Source organism: Poecilia mexicana, unplaced genomic scaffold (assembly GCF_051168715.1).
Source record: "Poecilia mexicana isolate PSO_F unplaced genomic scaffold, ASM5116871v1 scaffold_1, whole genome shotgun sequence".
In the NCBI taxonomy this organism is placed as follows: domain Eukaryota; kingdom Metazoa; phylum Chordata; class Actinopteri; order Cyprinodontiformes; family Poeciliidae; genus Poecilia; species Poecilia mexicana.
The window spans coordinates 8511666-8534349 of NW_028263370.1; the positions used below are offsets into that span (position 1 = coordinate 8511666).

The window sequence follows — 22684 nt, forward strand, 5'->3', positions numbered from 1 at the left end:
ATCTAATTTTTCACTTGGCATAATTTATGACATAAAGAACTGGAACTAAATTTTGAAAGATGTTTTTTTTTCTTCTGTGTAGCAGTGTTGTTCAGAGTACAGCATTTAATTAAGACGAGCTGGGAGGGAAGGGGGCTTACCTAACTAGTATTGCTTACAAGGATACACAAAAAAAATTTAAATTTATGAATTGAAGTTAACGCCTGCATAAAGTGTGACTCCAGCATAGATTTTCTTTTGTAAGGTAAACTTTGTACTGTCAGTTTTTAAAACCCTTATTAGATTTCTTTAAGCTTTTTATCATTTTAAAGTCAATATTCATAGACTGTTAAGGTCTTGTTAGCATTTATGTTCACATTGTATGAACATAAATGCCATGTTTGAAGTCCTCCATAATTGGGGGCTCAGTTTGCTTATGTTTTGGGCCACTTTTGTTTAAAACGTCTGACAGCCACGCTCTCTTTATAGATAATATTTGTTCAAATTTAAAGTGGGGTCCTATGTTACCTTGACATCAACATAACCCTTTGTGGGTTAAAAAAACAACAACTGGTAAACTTCTCTGGTTGCCCTCAGTGTTGGTTTGTTGACCCAGGCAGCAACAGCTGATTGTCCTGATGGATTAATTAAAAAACAAAAAAACATGAATTGATAATATGGAGACGGGGTATGAAAAGCACTCATATGGTCTCTGAGTTACTCGAGGTAAACGATTTTTTACCCCGCGTCTTCCCAGAGCAACCCGTTTCCTCACCTCCAGCCGAAGAGAGGCTTCATCTTCAAAGCGGAGCCACGCTCGCTGCAGCTGCGAGGGGGCGGAGCCTGCCGGGGCTGAAGTCCCGGAGCCTATCATAAAGTTAGAGAGTCTCAGAGTGCCGCTTACCTGCGCGCCGAGCCGCTTCACCTGGACCGTCACATGAAATATGATGAGGATTTTACCTTCGTGTGCGCACTTCTTCTTGACGAGCAGAGCTGATCTCAGGCAGGTTTATATCCGAAGGAACGCAGCCGCAGCTCGGAGGACGCACAGGTAACTCAGCGTAGGGTTTTCTTATTAATATGTTGTGCTTTCACTGCGACTTTTTGGTTAGCCAGGAATATAATCTGCAGCAGTCTCTACACGCCTCAGCTCATAAAGAAATTTGTTTTTTTTCCCCCTTGTAAAAATAAATAAATAAATCAGATTATAACTTTAAGCAACGTCATAAAACTTTTACTGACTTGAATCCATGAAAAACGATTGATTGACGTTTTAAGAGTTCTAAAGTTCTCCTTTTTTAAAAAAAACCAAAAAGGCCTCCAAAAACAATTAATATTTGAGGAAAGCAAATCTAACTCGAGGTTATAGTTATGTATGAAAGCAAGAAACACAATTTGGCTTTCAAAAGTTTCAGTGGCACTTTAAATACAATTTTTAAATAAATCAAACAAACTCATTTACATTTTGTATGCATTTTTTTAATTAATAAAACAAATATCCTGGGTCGAATAGTGAATGAACACAAACTGCATTGAAATAATAATGCATAGTAATAATAGTAATAATAATAGGATGGAAAAACAACCTACAAATGCAAAAAAAAGTCAATAAAATTTCTATTGATCTGTATTAAACTGAATGAAACTGTAAAAACGGGCAGGGTTAAAAGTAGCACATTAAACGAAGCTAAAATGCAGTGAATGCATGAGACATTAACAACATGGGTGAAACTGAACGTATGTCTTTCTAGTGACACTACCTTGTTGTTTTCTCTACAGCTAAATTCAAGTTTGCATTGTCTCTTTTCCACCCAAAATGTAAAATCCATCAGCTGACAAAATATTTGTGAGGCTGAAGAGTAAAAAGACAGTAAAAAGAAACACATTTAAATCCTTCATAAAAGTTAAAATAAGCTGTTTGTTGTTCAAATAATCCCTCATATCGTATTTTTACATCAGACTGGACTCATGGATCTGATTTGTTTTATATGAATTCAGCTTGTAGGTTTATTACGAAGTGCAAACTCCCTTGATCAAGTACACTGTAGTTGTATTTATTCATTAAGGCCAGCATAGTTAATCTCCATCAAAAAAAAAAAGAAAAAAACATCGTTATCTGCAGAATTTTCATATTATTTGTGGTTAAATGTTCTTAAAACGACCTGTGGAGGCCGTACCTCGGGTCTCGCCCAATGAGCTCCCACACCACCCTGTAGGGATAAGCTGGCATAGACAATAAATTAATGTACTTAAAGTGTCAAAAATCAAATAACTGCATATCAAGTCCTCAAATTACTGCATTACTGCAAAATGTAATATATTATTGAAGAATTGCTCATTGAAATATATCTACACATTTTACTTAATGTTTAACAAAAAATGTCATATCCATAAATTGCTATATATTTAGATATACACGCATAAAATACAACAATCATATTAAAGAAAACAAAGTTTAAGTAAAAGTTTGTCATTAATTTCCACTGTGTGTGTTTTGATGTTTACAATTTCACGTAAAGGTTGGGTTTGTGTATTTGATTATTGAGATGGCACAATTAAAAAGTGGTTTCACTCCTTGAAAATTATGTGATTTTGGTGATACTAAGTATTGATACTCTTATCTTTGCCACATAAATGTCAACGCAAAGATGAAATGTCTGTTTAGCTATGCTGTCCCAAATTACCTGATCTCCCAACATACCTGTCTCCCTCCTGAGGAGGAGAAAATGCTTTACTTTACAGTTCTTCATTTCTTTGTCGTTTAAGACTTAACAGATGTTAATTAATCATTTTCTGTTTAATAATAGTGTTATAAGCTATAGAATAGAATAGACACAACCCTTATTGTCCTGTAAAGAGGAAATTCAGGTGTAACGGCAGCAGCAGATCTAAAGGTCACACAGTAAAGTTCTTAGTGTTAAAAAACAAGAGCAGCAGAATAAGAGAAAATTCAGGTCAATGACTGTTGACTCTTGTAAATTAACGCTCAGTTGCTGTTTGGCTGCCCAGGCAAAATGAAAAGATATAAAAATGTTCCTAAAATGTTCTGTCACGCTTTCTGCTTTTTAAAATATAGTAAACAAAGAAGAAGCCGAGTTTTCCTTTTAATGTTTTTAGGGTGTAAACCCGTGCTTGGGAATCCCATAAATCATTCAGGATGTTAAGCTGCCATTCATATCTGAAGTTTTTCTGCAATTAATCATACACTTAAGAGAGAGCAGAAGAGATTAGCACAGCTTAGAACTACATGCATGTCTGCGTCTGCATGTCACCAACTTAATCCGCTGCTCAGGTGTACAAAAACTTTTTTTTTTTTTTTACGACCTACCAGGTTTTTCAAGTCAACCTTGGTCATTCCAGCAGGAGTTAGTGTTTTGTTTTAACATGTTACCAGAGCGCTTTACTCGAACGTAGCTGCTGTGCTGAGGTCTGAAGCGTTAGATTTAGTCAGAAAACTGTTTGAAGTTTGTCATTACAGACTCGTCTGAAGTGGCCCCTGCCGAGCTCCGGCTCCACTCCATCCATCTTGTACATTTAGGCAGGTTAAAACAAATAGCCTGAAAAACCAGTTGACCCAAACGAGTTCCCACAGACAGTCAGGGGTCAACAGATGGGATGTGATGAGACAGACAATAAAACTTGACCTGTGGGTTCAATAGGAAAAGGTCTTCACGTAGTAAAAACTTCTTGGACTTAAAAATAAACCAAACTGGGGTGTTTCTGTGAACCCAGAGTTCTGATCAAAATAGATCAGTGCAGCCCTGGATTAATTTAACGAAAAATTTACAACTTCGGGGCAAATGAGTTATTAAAAAGACCCATCAAACTAAATAAATAATATTTGGGTTAGAGTTAATTATTTTTATGTTTATTTCAGTTCTGCAGTAAAAATGTTCAGAATATAGATTTCTGAAAGTGTTCATTGGTCTTATTACCAGTTCCTTGATCAAAGGATAAATGATGAACACACTAAGCACACATTCGTGTTAACAATTTTACAAGAATAAGGCTATTATTAGCTTAAGTGAACAAACTTGTTCTACAGTTTCAAATAAAATCATTAACACAATCCACTGATATTAACAGTAATATATCAGCTTAATTTTACAATCTTTTTGCTTAAATCTACCCAACTTTTCATTCCGACAGCGTCAACTTACTATTATGGGATAAAGGAGTAGCCCAGCAGTGTCTGTGCATGCAGTTCAATGTACGTCAGGTTAAGAATAGTTTTATTAGGATTACAGCTAAAAGATTGGGTTTAAGGTTCAATCCTGCAAACTGAGGTAGGTTAAAAAATAAGCTAAAACTATGAATTTATAAAGTTATCAAGTGGGTTGAACAAAATAAACCAAATAATTAATTATTTTTGGTTGTTTTCATTTATGTACTAAAATCTAATAGACAATATTGTATGAAATATTTTTTTTATTAATATAAGCAATTTAGTCAAAATGTTGAACATGGCTAGCGCTAGCTTGTCCTACCTACTTAGCACTTCAAAAGTGAAGATTACTAAATGACTTTAGGTTAACAAACATATTTGCTACTAACATGAACAATATTATACAGCATCATTATTAATTCTTATTTCATCCTGTAGAAAAGGTCAGTAGAGCCTGATCAGGACATTGTTCGGTTCAAAATGGCGGTCTCTAGAGAACGATGATACTTTGTCCCGTCTCCTCTGAACACAATTTTTCACACAGTGTTTGAACTTAAACCAGCCAACTTCTTCACCAGCAGGATGAATCCAGCATGTGGATGGAGAAAATAACTCAGATTATTTAGTGCGTCCAGAGTAACATGTGGCTAACAGAACATTTATTACTATAGTTACAATCCAAAAGGTGTCATGATTGTTTCAAAGTACTCTTAAAACGTTTGGGCAAAAGTTTTAAGAGTTGCCATTTTTTCGGCAACATTGAGCAATCCGGGCCTGGATTCATTTGTAGCAGCATGAATAGGTTTTATTCATAGTAAAGTGTCAGGTTTTAAACCTCTAAAAATAGGCTAAAGAGACCAATAGAGTGAGATGAAAAAATAATTACCTGGATTACTAATATCTGTGTTATTTTTAACTTTAATTATGTACCAACAACTCTCAGATAATACATGAATTAATACCTGTCTTGACTTACTGAGCAACTAATCAAATGTAAATGCTAAATATATCTCGCATTAGCTCTAATATCTATTTAGCAGGTAAAAAATGATTATTTTTTTATTATGTATCTGAACAAACCTCTTCTCTAGCACACCTGACATTTAAATTACCATTCAGCAGCATTCTTATTTCCTCCTGTGGAAGAGGTTTAGTGACGACTGATCTGGTAGTAGTGTAATTCAAAATGGCGGTCTGTAGAGAATAACAACTCTCCTTCTAGTTTCTTCTTTAAGCCAACAAACTGGGCCACAGTTTTACACCAAATATTTGGTCCTGCAGCAGCAGTAGACCAGGATTTGGGTTTTAGATTTAACCAACAGGTTCCTGTTTGCAAATCATTAATAAGTTGCGCATCCAAACCTCGTGATGATTGCCTCTGAGTGTATAAAGGCTTTTGTTAACGACTGGACTTTGTTAACATGCAAGTCGCAGTTGGAATCCCACATTAAGAAAGAATCACCAGTCACCAGTGTGCAGCTTGCTCTTCAGCGTTCCTCCCCCCCATGTCGGGCCTCCGTTCGATGGCAGACTTGTAAAATGGCGTCTGTGCTGAGTCTTGGTCGGGCAGGTTTTATGACCAGAGAATTTTGTGCAGCTCTCTCACTCCCTCGGGGCCCACCGTATGCCAGCTGTTTCCCTCAGGAACCAGGGGGCTCTCCCAGCCTTTCACTGGACGAAGGAAGATGCCGCTGTCTTCGCTTGTTTACGGGCGGAGAGGAGGACTGTGTAGATCTTCAAAATTACAGAGTTAAAACTCTGGCTGCATGTTGGCTTGAAATAAGTCACCTTGACCTTTAACAGCAGAGCTTGCCATTAGAGAGATTCCGAACTAATTGTTTTACGATTTTGTTCAGAGTAGAAAGTAGCTCTGAGTGGCTTTAACTTAGCTTTGATCCTCTTTGCTTTACTTCAGACTTAGCTGATTGAAATGTTCTGTTTGGAGTCCTTTACTGTCAGTAATACCACTGACTCGTTCCTGTAACGGTGCTCTCCATCAGGCAGCTTGTTGGGTGACCTCTTGTTTTTTTGCAGTGTGGCATTTCAGATATGCATCACACCAAGTGATCTCCAGTCAGACACCAGACTACTGCATTGTTTCCTGCTGTAAAGATAATTGCAGACGTTCGTGATTAGAGTACTGGAAGTCAACACGATGGTTTTGTGCTGGAACCTGTTTGGTTTTATGTCCTGTTGGCTCCTTCTCATTCACCTACACAAACATGTCCAACTTTAACAAGCATTGTGTCACAATGTGGAAAACGGATGGGCACCTCCTTCGGTACGCATCACCTGACTGCCGATGACGCCGCCAAAGTGTGCGCAGATGAAAATTCCTGAGGCTTGTTGGGGACAGGATGTGAATTCAGAGCATGCGCCCATAATTATACACATAAAGTAATTGTTCTCGTGTTATTGTTGGGCTCCTATTCTCCAGCTACTGAATGTTGTTAGTTCACAGCTGTTGATGCTTCCCTCGCCGCCAGTGTGTCAGAGGGAGGACGCCTTACACGTCGTCTTCCATAACTTACCCAGAGGGCTGTTGTTGTAAATCATGTGTGATTCTCACACACACACACACACACACCCACACACACACACACACATACACACGCATACATATACAAATGTATAAAATGCTTCTTCTGTCTGCTAGGTTTTTATCTCAACAACCCTCAGGGATGTACAAATAGGCTTTGGCCTGCAGCCATACCTCCCTGCAACTTCTTCCTCTACCAAACTGTTCTCTTGTCAACACTCCCCCTCCCTTCATTTCTGCTGAATTTTTTTTTTCTTTTTTCCCCCTGCTGCTGCCTCTGCCTCCGTGCCGAGCCAGCGATGTTGTTTTCTTTGCGCTTGTCTTTGACGGTCCTTCATGGGAAGTACCTGGCAGCGGATGCATGTGGCAGGCCTTTGCCTGGACACGTCTGTCTCCCCCTCTCGTCTGTTTCCACGGCCACGCAGCGTGAGAACTGCGGTATCTATGGTAACCGGGGGAGGTGTCCTCAAAGTTTACAATTTAAGTGCTACAAACAGGGGTCTGCGAATTTAGTTTTGAAACTTTTGGTTCCCAAAGGTTGAGAGACTAAAATAGGCGAATGAAAGACTGGTTTAAAGATGTTTTTTTTTGTTTGTTTTTGTCTCTGCAGGTTTTCTTCTCAGTGCTGCCTGAAAAGACACTGATCAACTCCTCAAGCGGCTGACTTAATCCTGAATCTTACACCTGCACCACCGGCATTCATGGCCCACCCTTACGAGCCCTGGTTAAGGACAGCACCATCTAGTGGCAGCTCTGAAGAAATGAACATCCCGTCCTGGTGGGACCTCCACCGCGATGTGCAAGCCGGCAGCTGGATAGACCTGCAGACTGGGCAAAGTGTTGGCGTGCCCTCAGTGAGCACTGGCAGCTCCATGGGACTGCAGAACTCTTTAGGCCCGTATGGCTCCGACCCACAGCTATGCACCATGCCCCCAACTCAGCACACCCCCACCTCACACTCGCCCCACCTCTTCCCACTGGACGGCTTCAAGATGGAACCACTGGGACCGGAAATGCTGCAGCAGGAAACCTTCTCCTTGGAGGAACCGCAGGAGACCTCTGTGTCAGCTCGGCCCAAGCCCCAGCGACGTTCATCCTCTCGGGGCGCCGGGCAGACCATGTGCCGGTGCCCCAACTGCATCCACGCCGAGCAGATGGGCCAGAGCGCCGACGACAGCAGGACGAAGCACATGCACAACTGCCACATCCCCGGATGTGGCAAAGCCTACGCTAAGACCTCCCACTTGAAGGCTCACCTGCGCTGGCATAGCGGCGACCGGCCGTTCGTCTGCAACTGGCTCTTCTGCGGAAAGAGGTTCACGCGCTCTGATGAACTGCAGCGCCACCTGCAGACACACACCGGTGCCAAGAAGTTTAGCTGCGCTTTGTGCCCACGAGTGTTCATGCGTAACGACCACTTGGCCAAGCACATGCGCACCCACGAGTCCCCGCCGGGGCACGGGGAGGAGAGAGTAAATGGGGATGGGAAGGGTTTTGATGCACCCACGCCTCCACAGTCGTCGTCTGACAGCACGGAGCCTCAGCTGAAGCTGAAATGTGAGATAGACCCTACGGTTTCAAATGTGACAGGGCAGTCTGGCTAATTTTATCACTTCGAGGAGATGTTTGGTAGTACGAGGGTTTGGTCCTCTCTGTCACAGAGGGAGAATAGTTTTACAATAGAATAGAGCGTAGAAGAATGGCTTGGACACACTATTACCGATGAAAGCTGGATGGAACAAACGTATGCAACTCCTGTGGTAGAGATAGAAGGGATGCTGCAGCACACAGGAAACACGGGGTTGTATGCATTGTGCAGCTAAAACTCTCCTCTGTAGATGTTAAAAGGAATCAAAGAAGAGCCGGTGGTGCAGCGTGCTGCTTGACCCGTCAGCAGACCAGAGGACCGACACGAGTCCGACTGAAAACAGATGTTTACGTGAAACTTGTTGAACATGTTACTGAAAGTGGGGAGCAGGTCTGCTTCCAACTTTTTAAAAAGGAGACAATGATAATATTTTTTGTTTGTATTTAATATTCTGACTATATGAGTGCAGCCCGCTGTACCAGGAGACAAAACGGTTTCTTTTCTGTTGAGAGCACACAGATTGAAAGCCTTTTTGTTTTTTGTTTTATTGTGATAATATAATATAATATAATATAATATAATATAATATAATATAATATAATATAATATAATATAATATAATATACACTGCCTTGCAAGAACATTCATAAATGTTGAACATCCATGTTTTGTTTCTTTTCAGCCACATTCAATTTACTGAATTTTATTTGACAGAACTACAGGAGAATTAAGTTTCTTTCTACTTTCTACTTGGGACTGTTAAATTGTTTTTAACATTTTATTATTAACAGTAATCTCAATAGTGTGACATCTAGTTGTATTCAGTCCTCGTAAGTCAACACTTTGTAGATGCGTATTTCTGTGCAGTCAGAGCTGTAGGTTTTGTGGAGGAAGTCTCCACCACCTTTGCACATCCGAAGACAGAAACTTTTACTCTACGTTTATTCTGCTTCGCATAAGACCTAAAACTCAGGTGAGATGGAGTGAACATAATTTTTCTAGAACTTCAAATAGGATTTAGGCCCATACTTTGACTGGGCCATTCTAGCACGTTTGTTCTGTGAACTAAACCTAAACCATTGTCACTATGGTTGCATGTTCAGAGCTGTAGTTCTGTTGGAAGGTGAACCTCCAACCCCGTCTCGAGTCTTTTGCTCCTTCCAACCAGTTTGCCTGTCCTTGTTGAAGAAAAGCTTCCCGACAGCATGATGCTGCCATCACCATGTTTTACTGTGGGGATGGTTGGTTAAGGTTGATGCAGAGTCTTAGTTGCACACATGTTGTGAGTCCAGGTAAAGTGTTTCATTTTGTTTGCTGTGTTTCCTACGTCGGTTGTGGTGTGAATATATTTCCTGAGCCATGTTTCTTTCCACCTCTCAGACAGGAATCCCCGGTCTAAGCTGTAGACACGTACAACTCCTCCTGGGTCTCTCATCTGTGCCACTGAGCATTACTGTCCTCTCCTGGCCTCTCTGCTGTGTTCCTTGGTCTTCATGATGCTGTTTGTTCTCTAGCAAACCTCTGAGGCCTTAAAATGACAGTTGGAGTTATTCTGAGGTTAAATTGGAAACAGATAGACTCTGTCTACTCGTAGGATTACAAAAGTAGTTATTAAGACTTGAATTTATTTAGCGGTATCAGAGTAGAGGGGTAGGACTGCAGTCTGCACTTTCAGATTTGACCACATGAAGATATTTCCAGGCATCTTTCTTTACCTTTCAAAACTGCACACTACTTTGTGTTGATTTATCACTTTAAATCACACTGAAATACATTAAAGTTCGTTTGGTAGCAATGTGACAAAATGCAGAAACGTTATGAATATCTTCGCAAGGCACTGTATGTACAACAATTTGGGAATTTTATGCACTATAACAGCTAGAATTTACCAAAAACTATGTTCTTTTTTCACCTAAAGAATGGTGCTAAAAGACTTGAGAACAGGAAAATGTGAACAGGTGCTCGAGATGAAACGAACCAAAAACAAAAGAGCCACTTCAACGACGTGAAGAAGTCGAGACCCACAAACCCACAACAAACCAAGACCTGGACAGAAAGATGCCGTCTGGTTTGATGAATCCAGGTTTCTGTTGTGACATGCTCAGGGACAGCAGACACATCTGGAGGGAGAGCGCAAAAACAAGCGAGCCGCTCCGTCCTGTTGACACCGCAGGTGGCAGGTACTGAAAGACGCGTCCAACACGAAGAAGCACAAGACTCTGAGCTGCACTTGACAATTTTGTCTTCCTAACAATTGATCAAATGGTTGTGTGTAATGTGAAAGAGGTAACAGTTGTTGAGTGCTATCACCTATGTCCTCTGCACTTTGCCTCAACATCTACCAGTCTATTTTGTCTCTGATTTACTGGCTTAAAGCCCCTCACCCCCTGCTCGATTTATCCATATGTGCAGTAACAGATATTCAAATATTTATATTAAAAAAAAAACGAATTATTGCCTTGTAGCTCCACCTTAAAATAAAACAAAGGGCACTGTTGGAAGCCCCGTTATTTAGCACTACTCATAAAACTGAGCAGAGGACTTAGTTTGGATATTTAAAAGGAAAAGCATGATGCTGGAATGAAGCCCTTTTTGGAATTAAATATGTCTCCAAATGAGTTAGAATGACATTGTGTCTGTTAGAGCCCCACAGATATTTATTAACAAACTGTTGTAAAAGAAAATGTTTTTTTTAATTATTTTTACAATTCTGCTGCCCCCTACAGGTCAGTGATTTTCATACGCATTCCAAAAAATGTAAAGAAAAGCGAGAATACCTAATGACTTTTCTTTTTCAGGAGCGAAACAATTAGGTTACTTATATTTGGTTAGATTGTTTTAAATATCAATGTTATATGATCAGTAGTGGTGTAGCTTTATAGGATGTATGCAATCCATCACAAATTACAGGCAGATTTCTACATTATAGGGAGCTTTTGATGATCAGAGACTCACAGTTGTATTTATGTATAGAAGATACAATAGAAAAAAAAGGGCTTAAACATTAGTCAATTATTGTTCATTGACTAGTATTAATGTTATAAGTTGTTGATGTTTTTATAGATAGACTTATTTTATTTTATAGACATTTTTTAGTGGTTGCTGTAGTTGATGTAACGTTTTTTGGAGACTGTAATAGAATAATTTAAATACCATAATAATTTGTAGTTAATCGATTATTGTCCCTCATTAATAAATCTGATAAACAAATGCACTAAGTCTGTGTGTATTTTATTCATAAATTAAATGCTTGTAACAGTGTTGGAAAACAAAGTCAATCTACATTTGTTTAATTCAGTGCTTGGGGTAAGTGGATGTTTTCTGATTTTATCGTTTTGTTTCTGGGCCAGTTCACTTGCAGGATTACTCAAAAAAAAATATTATGCTGGATCATGTCCAACTTTTAGGGTTTTTTTTAGAATTAATGAGTCTGGCTCAAAAACAAAATTTTATCAGTTTGTATGCTGAATATTTTATTTTGGGGGGTTTATTTTTCTAAAATACAAAAACTGTTAGAACAAGAAAATTAACACCCTATAGAATGTACAGGGTTTGATTTATGAAGATTTAACTGAAAAAAAAATTATAACATACATTATATTGCAGAGAGTTTCTCTACCACCCATCTCAGTCATTGAATTCAGGCGTTTCAATGACTTCCAGGTTCACATGTGCATGAAATCCAGCAGCTGGGCATGCTGCTTACTTCTACAAACCTTATTGAAAGAATGGGTCACTTTAAGGAGTTCCATAAATTCCTCCATGGTACCATGTGAAGATATGTGAAGATGCCTCATCTGCAAAACAGCTAGTCCTGAAATTTGCCCACAGCTAAATAGTCTACTGAACTGTTAGAGGTAATATAACAGAGTGAAAGTGACTGGGAACAGCAACTCATTTGCTACAAAGTTGTAGACTGCATAACATCACGTATGACAAAACATAGTGCAGACTGCACAGAAGTCGTAAATTTTTTTTCTTCCAAATTTCATGTGGCTTTCAAATTAACTCAAGAACTGTGCGTGGAGAGCTTAATGGAGTGGCTTTCCATAGCTAAGCTGCTGTGCTTAAGGCTTACATCACCAAGACATCAGATGAAGTGGTGTAAATCACACAGCTACAAGACTCCAGAGCAAACGAGACATGTTCTCTGCAGTGACGAATCATGCCACTCGGACTGGAAGTTTAAAGGACGACTCCACGATTTGAAGTGAATACATTGTGAAAAGTGAATGCATTGTGAAGCAGTAATAAAGTTGGACTTGGCTCAGTTCAAGACAAAATAAGTCTTAATGCTTCAGCTTGCCACAATGTGGTGGACAATTCCACAAAATTTTGGAGGTGTTTCCTGTTTTAATAGGATTTTGCACCAGTGCACAAAGCAGCAGCCAATTGGCCATATATTCATGAAAGTATCTTTTGTGGCAGAAGTTGACTGACCTGCACATTCACCTCAAACTGATGAAACACATTTGGAGTAAATTTGAGTGAAGACAGCATGCATTGCTTTCTCATCCAACATCAAAAATCACAATTGCACTTCAGGAAAAATGGTAAAAAAAAAAAAAAAATCCCCTTTAAAAAAGTAAATGGCTAATAAGGTGTGTCCGCTAGAACAAAACACAGTGCTGACTCCAGAAACTGAAGCTCTAACAAAACTGAATGATTTTGATGTTATGTTGGACAATTTTTGTAATCTTTAAATTGCCTGTCAACTACAATTAAAGCTATTACAACGAAACCATTGTCCTACTTTTATTTAGTCCTACTTTTTTTTGCCCAGTAAATTGTGACTTTCATATATTTAACATCTTGACATTTGAAACGTATTTTATTCTCCGTATTATTATTATTATTGTTATTATTATTATTATTATTATTATTATTATTATTATATTCGCGACTTTAACGACCTTACGAGAAAAAGTAGGAACAAATTTTCTCTGACTGTTGCGTTCAGGGGGAATAAATTGTTGCGCCATGTTTCTAACCGGAACTATTCATTCAAAACAGGAAATGAGGAACTTGACTGACTCCATTTTCTAGTTGTCGTTTAGGATTTCGTTGTTTTACGTTTTCTTTTTAAGGGACTCCTTTTGTCCGTCTTGTTTTCTTATTAGATTAAAAACCCAAACGAGAATCCAAGATGGGAGGCGGAGATCTGGTAAGTTTGATTTGAACACGTAGGAGAAAATATGCTTCACGTTATAGATAAATAAAAAAAAAACTCCATTAAAAATATGTCATTTAAATGTACACCTTTTTTCTTGCGTCTGCAGAGTAACGAGAAAAGCGGAAAATTAGCTTGACTTAACAGGAACTATCTTTAAGTTTTGCGAAATTAAATTTAACTTTGGTTTTGTTAATCTAACGTTTAATGGTCACAAGTGAGCTAAGTAGCCAAGGTATTCCAATGTGTCACAGATTTTTTTGAAGTAAAATGATCATTATTAGCGAACAAACGACAAAATAAAGACCAAGAAATACAACAGTCATGAACTGGCCGTGTACTCCACAAATACTTAGACAATGACCCTGAACCTTCAAGCCGAGTCACATTGGAGTTGTTTAGTTGTGTTAGAATGGCTCAGTCAAAGCCCGACCCAGTTTAGAAACTGTTGCACGACTTTAAAACTGATATAAACTGATATCAATACACTGACACAAAGCTGATGGTGACTTATTCCAAGAGACGTATTGCTTTAGTTGTTTTAGGGGCACTGAATACATCCACACCCAACACTTATTAGATTATTGTCATTATTTTCAATAATTTAAATTCAACTTTCTGTTTGCATGATGTGAAAGTTGTAGGAATTGAGCATGAATCATTTTTGGCTGGCACCGGAGGTAAATATTTCTACATTGACTTTTCCCAGAATTTAAAGAAGAGCTGGCATCCCCAGACTATGAAAAACATAGAGCGGGTTTGGAAAGCTGAGCAGAAATATGAGGCAGAACGCAAGAAGATAGAGGAGCTCCAGAAGGAGCTGAAGGAAGAGCGAGCCCGAGAAGAAATTACCAGATATGCAGAGGAAACGGGAGCCATCAAGTAAGCTAACATCTTCAGCTACATTTATTTGGTGTCTACTGCAATACAATAATTGGGTTCCTTATTATTTTTGCCCAACAGGAAAAAAGATGATCGCCTTGACTGGATGTACCAAGGCCCCGCTGGGCAGGTGTCCAGAGATGAGTACCTGCTGGGGCGTCCCATTGACAAGCAGATCACAGATCAGTACGAGGAGCCAGAGAGCGGCCCCTCAGCTGAGACAGGCCTCCTCCCAGGGTCGATATTCAACCCTGCCACCCCGGCTTCCGGCCTCGATTTGGCAGCGAAGATCAGGGAAGACCCCCTGTTCCAAATACGGTCAGTAAATCCACCTTAGTTCTGTAACTCCTGGAAATATATGAGCGAGATGGGAAATGAATCCATGTATGGTTTTCACAGGAAACGAGAAGAAGAAAAGAAAAGAGAAGTTTTGACTAATCCAGTAAAGATGAAGAAAATAAAGGAGATGGTAATTACTGGTTTACATAAAATAAGGTTTTTGGCTATTTTACTTTAGCCAAAAATGGACACAAACATAAAAACATTTGCATTAACATTTCTTCTTCAAAGCAATTCGCATAGTATTATTGATATCTGTTTGTCATTACTTGCTTTTTTCTACATAGTTGCGTCAAAATCTTGACAAAAAAGACAAGAAAAAGAAGAGGAAGAAGGAAAAGAAGGAGAAACGAGGAGACAAGGAAAGGAAAAAGGAAAAGAAGCATAAGAGGAGAACTTCAAGTTCAAGCTCAGAGGAAGAAGGAGACAAACACAGGTGTGTGTGTGTGTGTGTGTGTGTGTGTGTGTATCAGGGTAATAAACTGCAACATCAACACAAAAATTTTAAGTTGTCTTCTTTCTTATTTTCTTCAGATGAGCCAGACAATCTTGTTTGTTGTTGAAGTTATCTTTGATCTTTATTTAGTTCTGTTTTTGCACAATAAAACATCATCCATTTGCATAATATGAATTATTGTTGACCTGTTTCAGGTCACACCTGCGGGATGAATTTAAAGACAGTAAATCACGTTCGCGCCATCTTCCAGGGTATGGACTCCAGGTCAGTAAGAATTTTTTTTTTTTCTGAATAAAACTTAAAGCATTTTAGGGTGTATGAAAGACTTGATTGTATGGAGAATTGACAGGATGTATGTGTGTGGTTTTATTCCACAACTTATGAAAAAAAGTGGTTTAGTCTTTACTATATGTGCAGATCATTAAATTAAACATAGATCAGCTATTAACTAGCTTCTACCTTTTAATGATTGCTTGAATAACGAGCATTTGCCAACAGACTGGATTCCTTATTTCATTTGCATCCACCCATCCAAGAATCACGGTTGACATGAAAGAGAGCTCTTCTACTGCAGTGTGACGGGAACTACAGTTGTTTATCAAGTGAATTTTGAAATTGGCACGAGAAAGGGAGATGCACTCAAATAACTAGTGTTTGTTTCCTCTCAGCTTCAAAGCGGCAGACATCACCAGGCTTCAGTGATGTCAAGTAACTCGGGGCGCCGAGAGAGAAGCCGCTCACGATCTCCCCACAGGAACCACAAGGACAGTCGCTCTTACGCTTCCTCCTACAAGAAGGTGGAGGCGAGAGATCCCAGCCCACAGAGGGAAACTTACCAAAGACAGAGGAATCACGTGTCAAAGTAAGACTTCCTGGTCAAAATGGCAAACATAAAATGCTGTTTGGATATTAATCTGTTGTGTTGAGTTTCGTCTTCATCAGCACCCACGGGGAGGCTAATTCTCTGTGTTGTTTTACGTAGGAAGCTTTCTGCAGAGGAACTGGAACGAAAAAGGCGCGAGATGATGGACCAGGCCAAGCAGCGGGAGGAGGACAGGGAAAACAACGTGAAACGCTACAAGAGGCAAGACGAGCAAGATAAGCAGAGGGAACAAAACGCCAAGCACGACCGGCATGCTGGCTTCATCCAGTAAGTCCAGGCGGAAGAGGCTCCTTGTGTTGGGTACAGTAATAGGTGCTTTTTGTTCAATTGGATCTTTTTATTTCTTTTTCTTTTTACAGTAACATGAAGCTGGAAAGTGCCGCTAGCTCGTCTTTGGAAGATAGAGTGAAGAGGAATATTCACTCCATTCAGAGAACACCGGCCTCCTTGGATAACTTCATGAAGAGATGATTACAGCAGATTAGTTTAATGACTGGAAACATGTTTTCAGACTGCGCCTTATTTCTCAACATCTGACTTTTTAATGTAATAATTGAGACAAAAAGATAACATGGGAGCAGTCTAAGTGGAGAACACAAGCCTCCATCCTACAGCTTTTATTCTCAAAAGCACATGATAGAGGAGGAAAAGTCAATCATAGTGGTGGCTGATTTAGTCATGCCTATATCGAAAGAAACATTGATGTACTTGTACAGTATATTGTAAATGATTTTTAAGAGACTACATGGATCTGTTTTTTTTTATTATTTTATCAGGATTGTTTATTTTATGTACCACTGTAAGTTGGTTTAAAATGTAACTATTACTAGTTGTTTCATTATTTCCTTTGCTTATAAAGTTTATCTAGCAGGAAAATCTGATTGTGTTTATATTTACCAAAATAAACTCGCATAAACCAAATGTTTTAGAAAATGTACAGTCACTTTTATTTAGCACATTTAACCAACAAGGCAGGTTACTGTGCCATGTTACTTCAAATCATTTGGACTTAATGAACTAGTTTTACACAATTTTCTATCTCAAACATGGAAGAAAATGCTCTGATCTGATGAGATCAAGATTGAACTGTTACCTGTCTCTGGAGGAAAATGTAACATGCATCATACAGTGGGATGCTGCATGGTGGTGTTTTACAGTGGATAAGTCATAGTCCATAATTAAGACAAATAAATTGTAACAAAACTTAAGCGTTTATGTTCACAAACACTCTAATAATTGGCAAAAAAAAATCCAGGTTATTTATCATCATCATTATTATTATTTTACCGTTATTCAGCATCTCTTCATCACTGCCACCAAGATATTACTGTAATTTGTCAGTTTCGCTTTACTACACCTCTACCAAACTATACCGGGAGCAATCGTCCAATGGCATCAGAGGTTCTCGTGGAGGCAGTTGAACAGCCAATGACATTATCCCATCGTGATGACGTTGAGAACCATGTTCGTACGTTCTCTGTGTTTCTAAATCGTGTAGTCATTCTCATTCTGGGGAGTTAAAAATCAGTTTAGACTAACGCAGGAGCGATTTACAAGCTTCTAGCCACTAACAAAGAGAAAATAACACCCTCAAAATGGTAAGAAAACAATGTATTACTCCTCAAATAAGCTTTTAATTTAGAAAATAAATTATTTACGGCTACCAGAGCTGAGCTAGTAGCGTTAGCATGCTAGTTTCAGTTTGTCGCCAAAAAAAATATCAAAAATGATCTTCAGAGTACCAATTAAAACGTATCTTAATGTCATTGTGAGCTTTATGTTGTTAGGAAATGCTAATCAGTATAAAGAATACAGGTTTTAGCCGCTAAGGGAAACCTTTAATATAAGCTATGCTAACATTTTCTGCACAGAAACTAAACATGTTCGTTTTAGTTTCCTGGATTCATTCTGAACTCATTTGAGGTTTAAATGAACATATCTCACTCATCTGCCTTCAATACTTTGTTGTATAGTCTGAAAATATAAGTCTAAGCTATTTGCAATTATTTATCCATACTTCTATGTCTGCTCTGTCATTCTGAATTGTGCGTTTAGCTCATAGCTAATATAAAATTTTCTCAGTGCTTTAGTTTTATATATTTTAAACACTCTAAATACCCAGGAAATGTTATGAAAGTGTGTGAAAATACAATTAAAAATACATTCAATACTAAGAGCACCAGTTCACCTTTTAACCCTAGGAGAGTTTTTATCCTTAAAATAATTGGTTCATTTACCGGTACTCATTTGGTTCATAGTATTGTTAATAAGATATTGGTTACTATGGTATCACGGTATTTGCACCAAATATTTAAGTTTATTCGTTAGATTAGTTTAACTCGTGCATTTTTGTAACTGGAAATATTTCCCTAAAAATAATTGTTAAATGTAAGCAAGGGAAATGTTTCACCCAGCTGCCCCAGTAATGTGCAGCAGCCTAATGGGAGAAGTATTTTACTATATGCTTCATACACTGGAAAACACTCTGATGACTCTGACACTTTCATGGGATCTCTCTTCAAGGTTTTAAAAACTTTCTCAAACGATCTGAAGTTTCTCAGTCAGAACTGCAACTTTTTTAGGATAACATCTGCCTGTGTTTTCTTTCTAATTTAGTTTACTGCTTATATTAGCGCCTAGTTATTCTTGTCAGCAAACATTTTCAGGCTGTTGACCATTAATCATCACTAGGAGGACTTCCTCTAATTTTTTTATTTAATTCCTTAAATCAATAATTCATTTAAACATCTACCCTGCATTTGGTTTTAGCATGTTTCCCTCACAACAGCTGACAAATGAGTGGGCCTTGTTTTTGTATAATGAGTCATTGACCTGATGAAACAAAGTCAATAAGACAGTATTATCTGAAAATAATACAAAAAAAATAAACTAGTAAATAGATTTGTTCTTTGCAACTTCTCTGACTGACCCTCCATCTTCTTCTCCAGTCTATAATGAACTATAACGGTGGGGCCGTCATGGCCATGCGGGGAAAGAACTGTGTGGCGATAGCTGCCGACCGGCGGTACGGCATTCAGGCTCAGATGGTCACCACAGACTTCCAGAAGGTCTTCCCCATGGGAGATAGACTCTTCATCGGGCTGGCTGGACTGGCTACTGATGTCCAGACAGTGTGAGTCTCCCTGACTTTAATAATCCATTTTCCCCACAACAAGAAAGTATTTGTCACAGAAAGGAGCAAAAATATTGCATATGTATGTTAGCAGCTACAGATGAATGATGGAAACTTGTTCTCTCTACATTGTGTTTAGAGCACAGAGGCTTAAATTCAGACTGAATCTGTATGAGCTGAAGGAAGGTCGTCAGATCAAGCCAAAAACCTTCATGAGTATGGTGTCCAATCTGCTGTATGAAAGGAGGTGAGTAAGTTTGTCTGTACAATCCTTTTTCTGTCAGAAGTTTTCTGTTGGGTTTCAAGTTTAATCAAAAATTTGTTTTTGTTTTTTTTCACCTGCTGAAACATTTTTAGCACATCTTGAGTTCAATGATGAATTCTGAAAATTAGTCTTACCTCTTTGTTAATCTGCGATTGTACATTTTATTGCAAAGTGTCATAGTTTCTGATTTCCAGTGACTCTTTCAGACAATTTCAAATTTAAAGACAATTTGTCTTGAAATTTGATGCATTTCAAGGCATCACTAAAGTATGGCTATACTATAGTATAGATTTAGATTTAAACTTTTTCCAGGTCTGGATATTTATGGAAAGGGAAATGAAGTATGGAAAAATATTTGTTTTACCATATTTTATTCCATTGAGTAAAATGTGTGTCCACTGATCTAGCTTCTTATAAGTTAATCTGTTTATTTATCCATCCATGATTCCTTCAAATTATTGTCTATTTGTATTGCTATTAAAATAATTACACTTAACACACTTAACAAGACTAATAGGTCAAATTAATTACAATCCAACTAAATACCAATTATGATGCAGTATAACCACGTTCAGAGTATCATGCCAAATGGAGAAAGGTTATCTGTCAGAGGAAGCCCAGCTGACTGAATTGAGTTGCTACCTTGCAGCAGTTCTTCATACAGAGTGGAAAAAAGACTTTTATTTTAGCAGAGATCACCTCGTCCAGTTTGGTTATTGTCTTTTTTTTTTTTTTCTTTTAAATTAGGTTCGGACCGTACTACATCGAGCCAGTGATCGCAGGACTAGACCCCAAAACCTTTGAACCGTTCATCTGCTCCCTGGATCTGATTGGCTGCCCCATGGTAACAGAAGACTTTGTAGTGAGCGGTACCTGCTCGGAGCAGATGTACGGCATGTGCGAGTCGTTGTGGGAGCCGGACATGGTCAGTATTCACTGCAGCCGAGACTTAATGAAGCCATCAGATTTTTGACGGGAACCTTCACTGAGAGCTGCCTTTTACTGAAGGAACTTGACGTGTACATGTTTGTTCAGATCCATTAAGGATTTTCTAGTTAAAAATAAAGGACTGAAGGAATTTCTTGTCCTTTTTCTTGAGACTTGTGTGCATCTGAGTCGATGCAGTCTGTGTTTTCAGTTCTTACATTAAATGTAACGATGGCCACAAATCTTAGTTATAATAATAGATCATTTCCTGGCAATCAACAGCCACATTGCTTGGGATTCCTAATCATAAAGTCTCACGTTGATCATTTCTGTGTAAAACCTACACATCTAAAGTGCAGGAAGTAAACTATTTGCTTGTATTTCCATGTGAACTCTGGTTGATCTACCTGAAAATGTGTGAGCTGTTCGTAGCGATTCTCATGACCAAAATGATAAATGTTTGTGGTCCTGCAGGAACCAGAGGACCTGTTTGAGACCATCTCCCAGGCAATGCTGAATGCAGTGGATCGGGATGCTGTGTCCGGTATGGGAGTCGTCGTACATGTCATGTAAGTGCAAAACGAACCCGTCTACCACCAGATCTCCTCTCAGGCGTTTGACATGGCCTGGAAAATGTTTTATTTTTCTTTTTTTGCAGCAGCATTTACTTCATTTATACAGTTTGTATATGGAACTTTGAGCAGCTTTCCATTTTCCTAATTTGTGATGGAAATATTTAGACTATGAAAAATATAATTTCTGTAAAATTTAATTGATTATAGGGTACTCTGTAATGACTTTAAGGTAATTTCTAGAAGTGATTTTCTGTCTAATTTTATTGGAAGAGCTGGAGCAGCAAAAGTAATTTTTTAAACAAGCCTTTACATAAAGTCATGCCAAAGAATATTTTTTTTCTAGTGTCAAAAAACCCCAGTCAACTATTTTAAATTAACACAAAGGTTTCATCTTACAATCATGTCTAAGCTCAACATGACCTTCAACCTTTGAATACAGATATCACATGTTGACTGAAAACACCATGCCAACCACAGTGACTTATTCCTTAATTTTAGAAATAACTGTAGTTCATCACTAAGAAGATTGGGACCCTTTTTTTTGGTTGATTAAATCATTTGCTGATAGTCACGTGAAAACAGGAAACACGATTAAATGTCTATTTAAGAGAATAAAGAAAACACCTATGGGAAGCCAATGGGACCAGAACAGTCCCTTTGTTAAGGAAAAAGAGACATTAGTTGAAGAGGTTTGCCAGAAAACACTTTAACTGACCTAAAAAGGAAAGAAGCCACATTTAACAGACTGATGAAGGTTCTTGTTCACAGTTTAAAACGACCCTCAAACGCAGCATTTCAGCCACAGTAAGAGCATGGTGGCTCAGGTATCATGGTATGGGGACGTTTATCATATGAAGTTTGAATGCATCATAATACTTGAGGTGACGTTGCTTCATGTCGATGAAGACAATTAAATGGAGACCAGTGAAAAAGCAGCATCTTGTTTTCAGACCAACAAGCTTAGTTTTATGGAGGGAAAAGGATGAGCACTGGAACTTAATCCAAAAGAATATAATATATATATATATATATATATATATATATATATATATATATCACTTTCTTAAGAAATGTGATAAATTTTTCTTCATTATTTTTATTTGGAATAGAATGAGCAGTGTTACCAATGCTATTATTTTGAGCACAAAGCATTTTGCTGTAGGTCAAATTGCAGATCTGGAGGATTAATGCTGTTTTTAATCTTTCACAGAGAGAAAGACAAGATCACCACACGAACCCTGAAGGCCAGGATGGATTAGAGCATTTGTTTCTCTCTCTACACTTCCTTTCTGCAATTTTGTATAAAAATGATCCAAATAGACCTGTTGTTTTCTTACTCAGCTCTTCAATAAATAAAAAAAATGGGTTTAAATAAGAAACTCTTGTCGTCTTTGAGCATGCTTGGTCCATGATTAGCTTGAACAGGTTTGGCACTTGTCAGCCAAGGGATTTTGTTGCTTCCCATCTGGAGACTTGATGAGGTATAATACAGTAAATTATTGCATAATTTAATATTTGACATACCCTGCCTCTCACAGAGATGGGTATCTCCCCGGCAACCCTGCAAGGATAAGCTGGTAAAGCCGATGGATGAATAACATGATTTACAAAAATATTTATTTCACAACTATTTTGTGGTTATGCACTGCAGCTCATAAATGTATTTTGTAAAATATACTTGCTCAACGTCAGCAGATGGTGCCAACAGCGATCTTGTAAATATTAGATTTGCCCAGCACAAGGTATTTAATTTAAATAATGAAATTTTATGTCAACATATAA

At 38.3% G+C, this 22684-nt stretch overlaps 3 protein-coding genes across 3 annotated transcripts; all 3 read left to right on the forward strand.

The window, feature by feature from the left end:
- The first annotated feature begins 784 nt into the window (after positions 1–784).
- On the forward strand, positions 785–11481 carry sp6 (Sp6 transcription factor). Its single transcript, XM_014969239.2, has 2 exons — positions 785–1030; positions 7294–11481. Exon 2 carries the CDS (start codon positions 7385–7387, stop codon positions 8285–8287), a length of 903 nt encoding a protein of 300 aa, XP_014824725.1. The 5' UTR covers positions 785–1030; positions 7294–7384; the 3' UTR covers positions 8288–11481.
- A 1771-nt stretch (positions 11482–13252) lies between these two features.
- On the forward strand, positions 13253–16878 carry cwc25 (CWC25 spliceosome associated protein). Its single transcript, XM_014969238.2, has 9 exons — positions 13253–13435; positions 14151–14323; positions 14405–14641; positions 14723–14792; positions 14950–15098; positions 15314–15383; positions 15788–15981; positions 16102–16269; positions 16362–16878. The coding sequence occupies exons 1-9, from the start codon at positions 13418–13420 to the stop codon at positions 16471–16473; spliced, it is 1191 nt and encodes a 396-aa protein (XP_014824724.1). The 5' UTR covers positions 13253–13417; the 3' UTR covers positions 16474–16878.
- A 573-nt stretch (positions 16879–17451) lies between these two features.
- psmb3 (proteasome 20S subunit beta 3) lies at positions 17452–22281 on the forward strand. The gene is made up of 6 exons (XM_014969241.2): positions 17452–17600; positions 18951–19135; positions 19275–19382; positions 20148–20325; positions 20802–20896; positions 22113–22281. Exons 1-6 carry the CDS (start codon positions 17598–17600, stop codon positions 22159–22161), a joined length of 618 nt encoding a protein of 205 aa, XP_014824727.1. The 5' UTR covers positions 17452–17597; the 3' UTR covers positions 22162–22281.
- Positions 22282–22684: the final 403 nt, after the last annotated feature.

Coding starts and splice junctions, on each gene's coding strand:
- psmb3 (XM_014969241.2), top strand. Junction 19,136..19,274: donor GCTACTGATGTCCAGACAGT/GTGAGTCTCCCT, acceptor CATTGTGTTTAG/AGCACAGAGGCTTAAATTCA. Junction 20,326..20,801: donor CGTTGTGGGAGCCGGACATG/GTCAGTATTCAC, acceptor GTGGTCCTGCAG/GAACCAGAGGACCTGTTTGA.
- sp6 (XM_014969239.2), top strand. CDS start 7,385: ATGGCCCACCCTTACGAGCCCTGGTTAAGGACAGCACCATCTAGTGGC.
- cwc25 (XM_014969238.2), top strand. Junction 15,099..15,313: donor GAAGAAGGAGACAAACACAG/GTGTGTGTGTGT, acceptor GACCTGTTTCAG/GTCACACCTGCGGGATGAAT. Junction 15,384..15,787: donor TTCCAGGGTATGGACTCCAG/GTCAGTAAGAAT, acceptor GTTTCCTCTCAG/CTTCAAAGCGGCAGACATCA.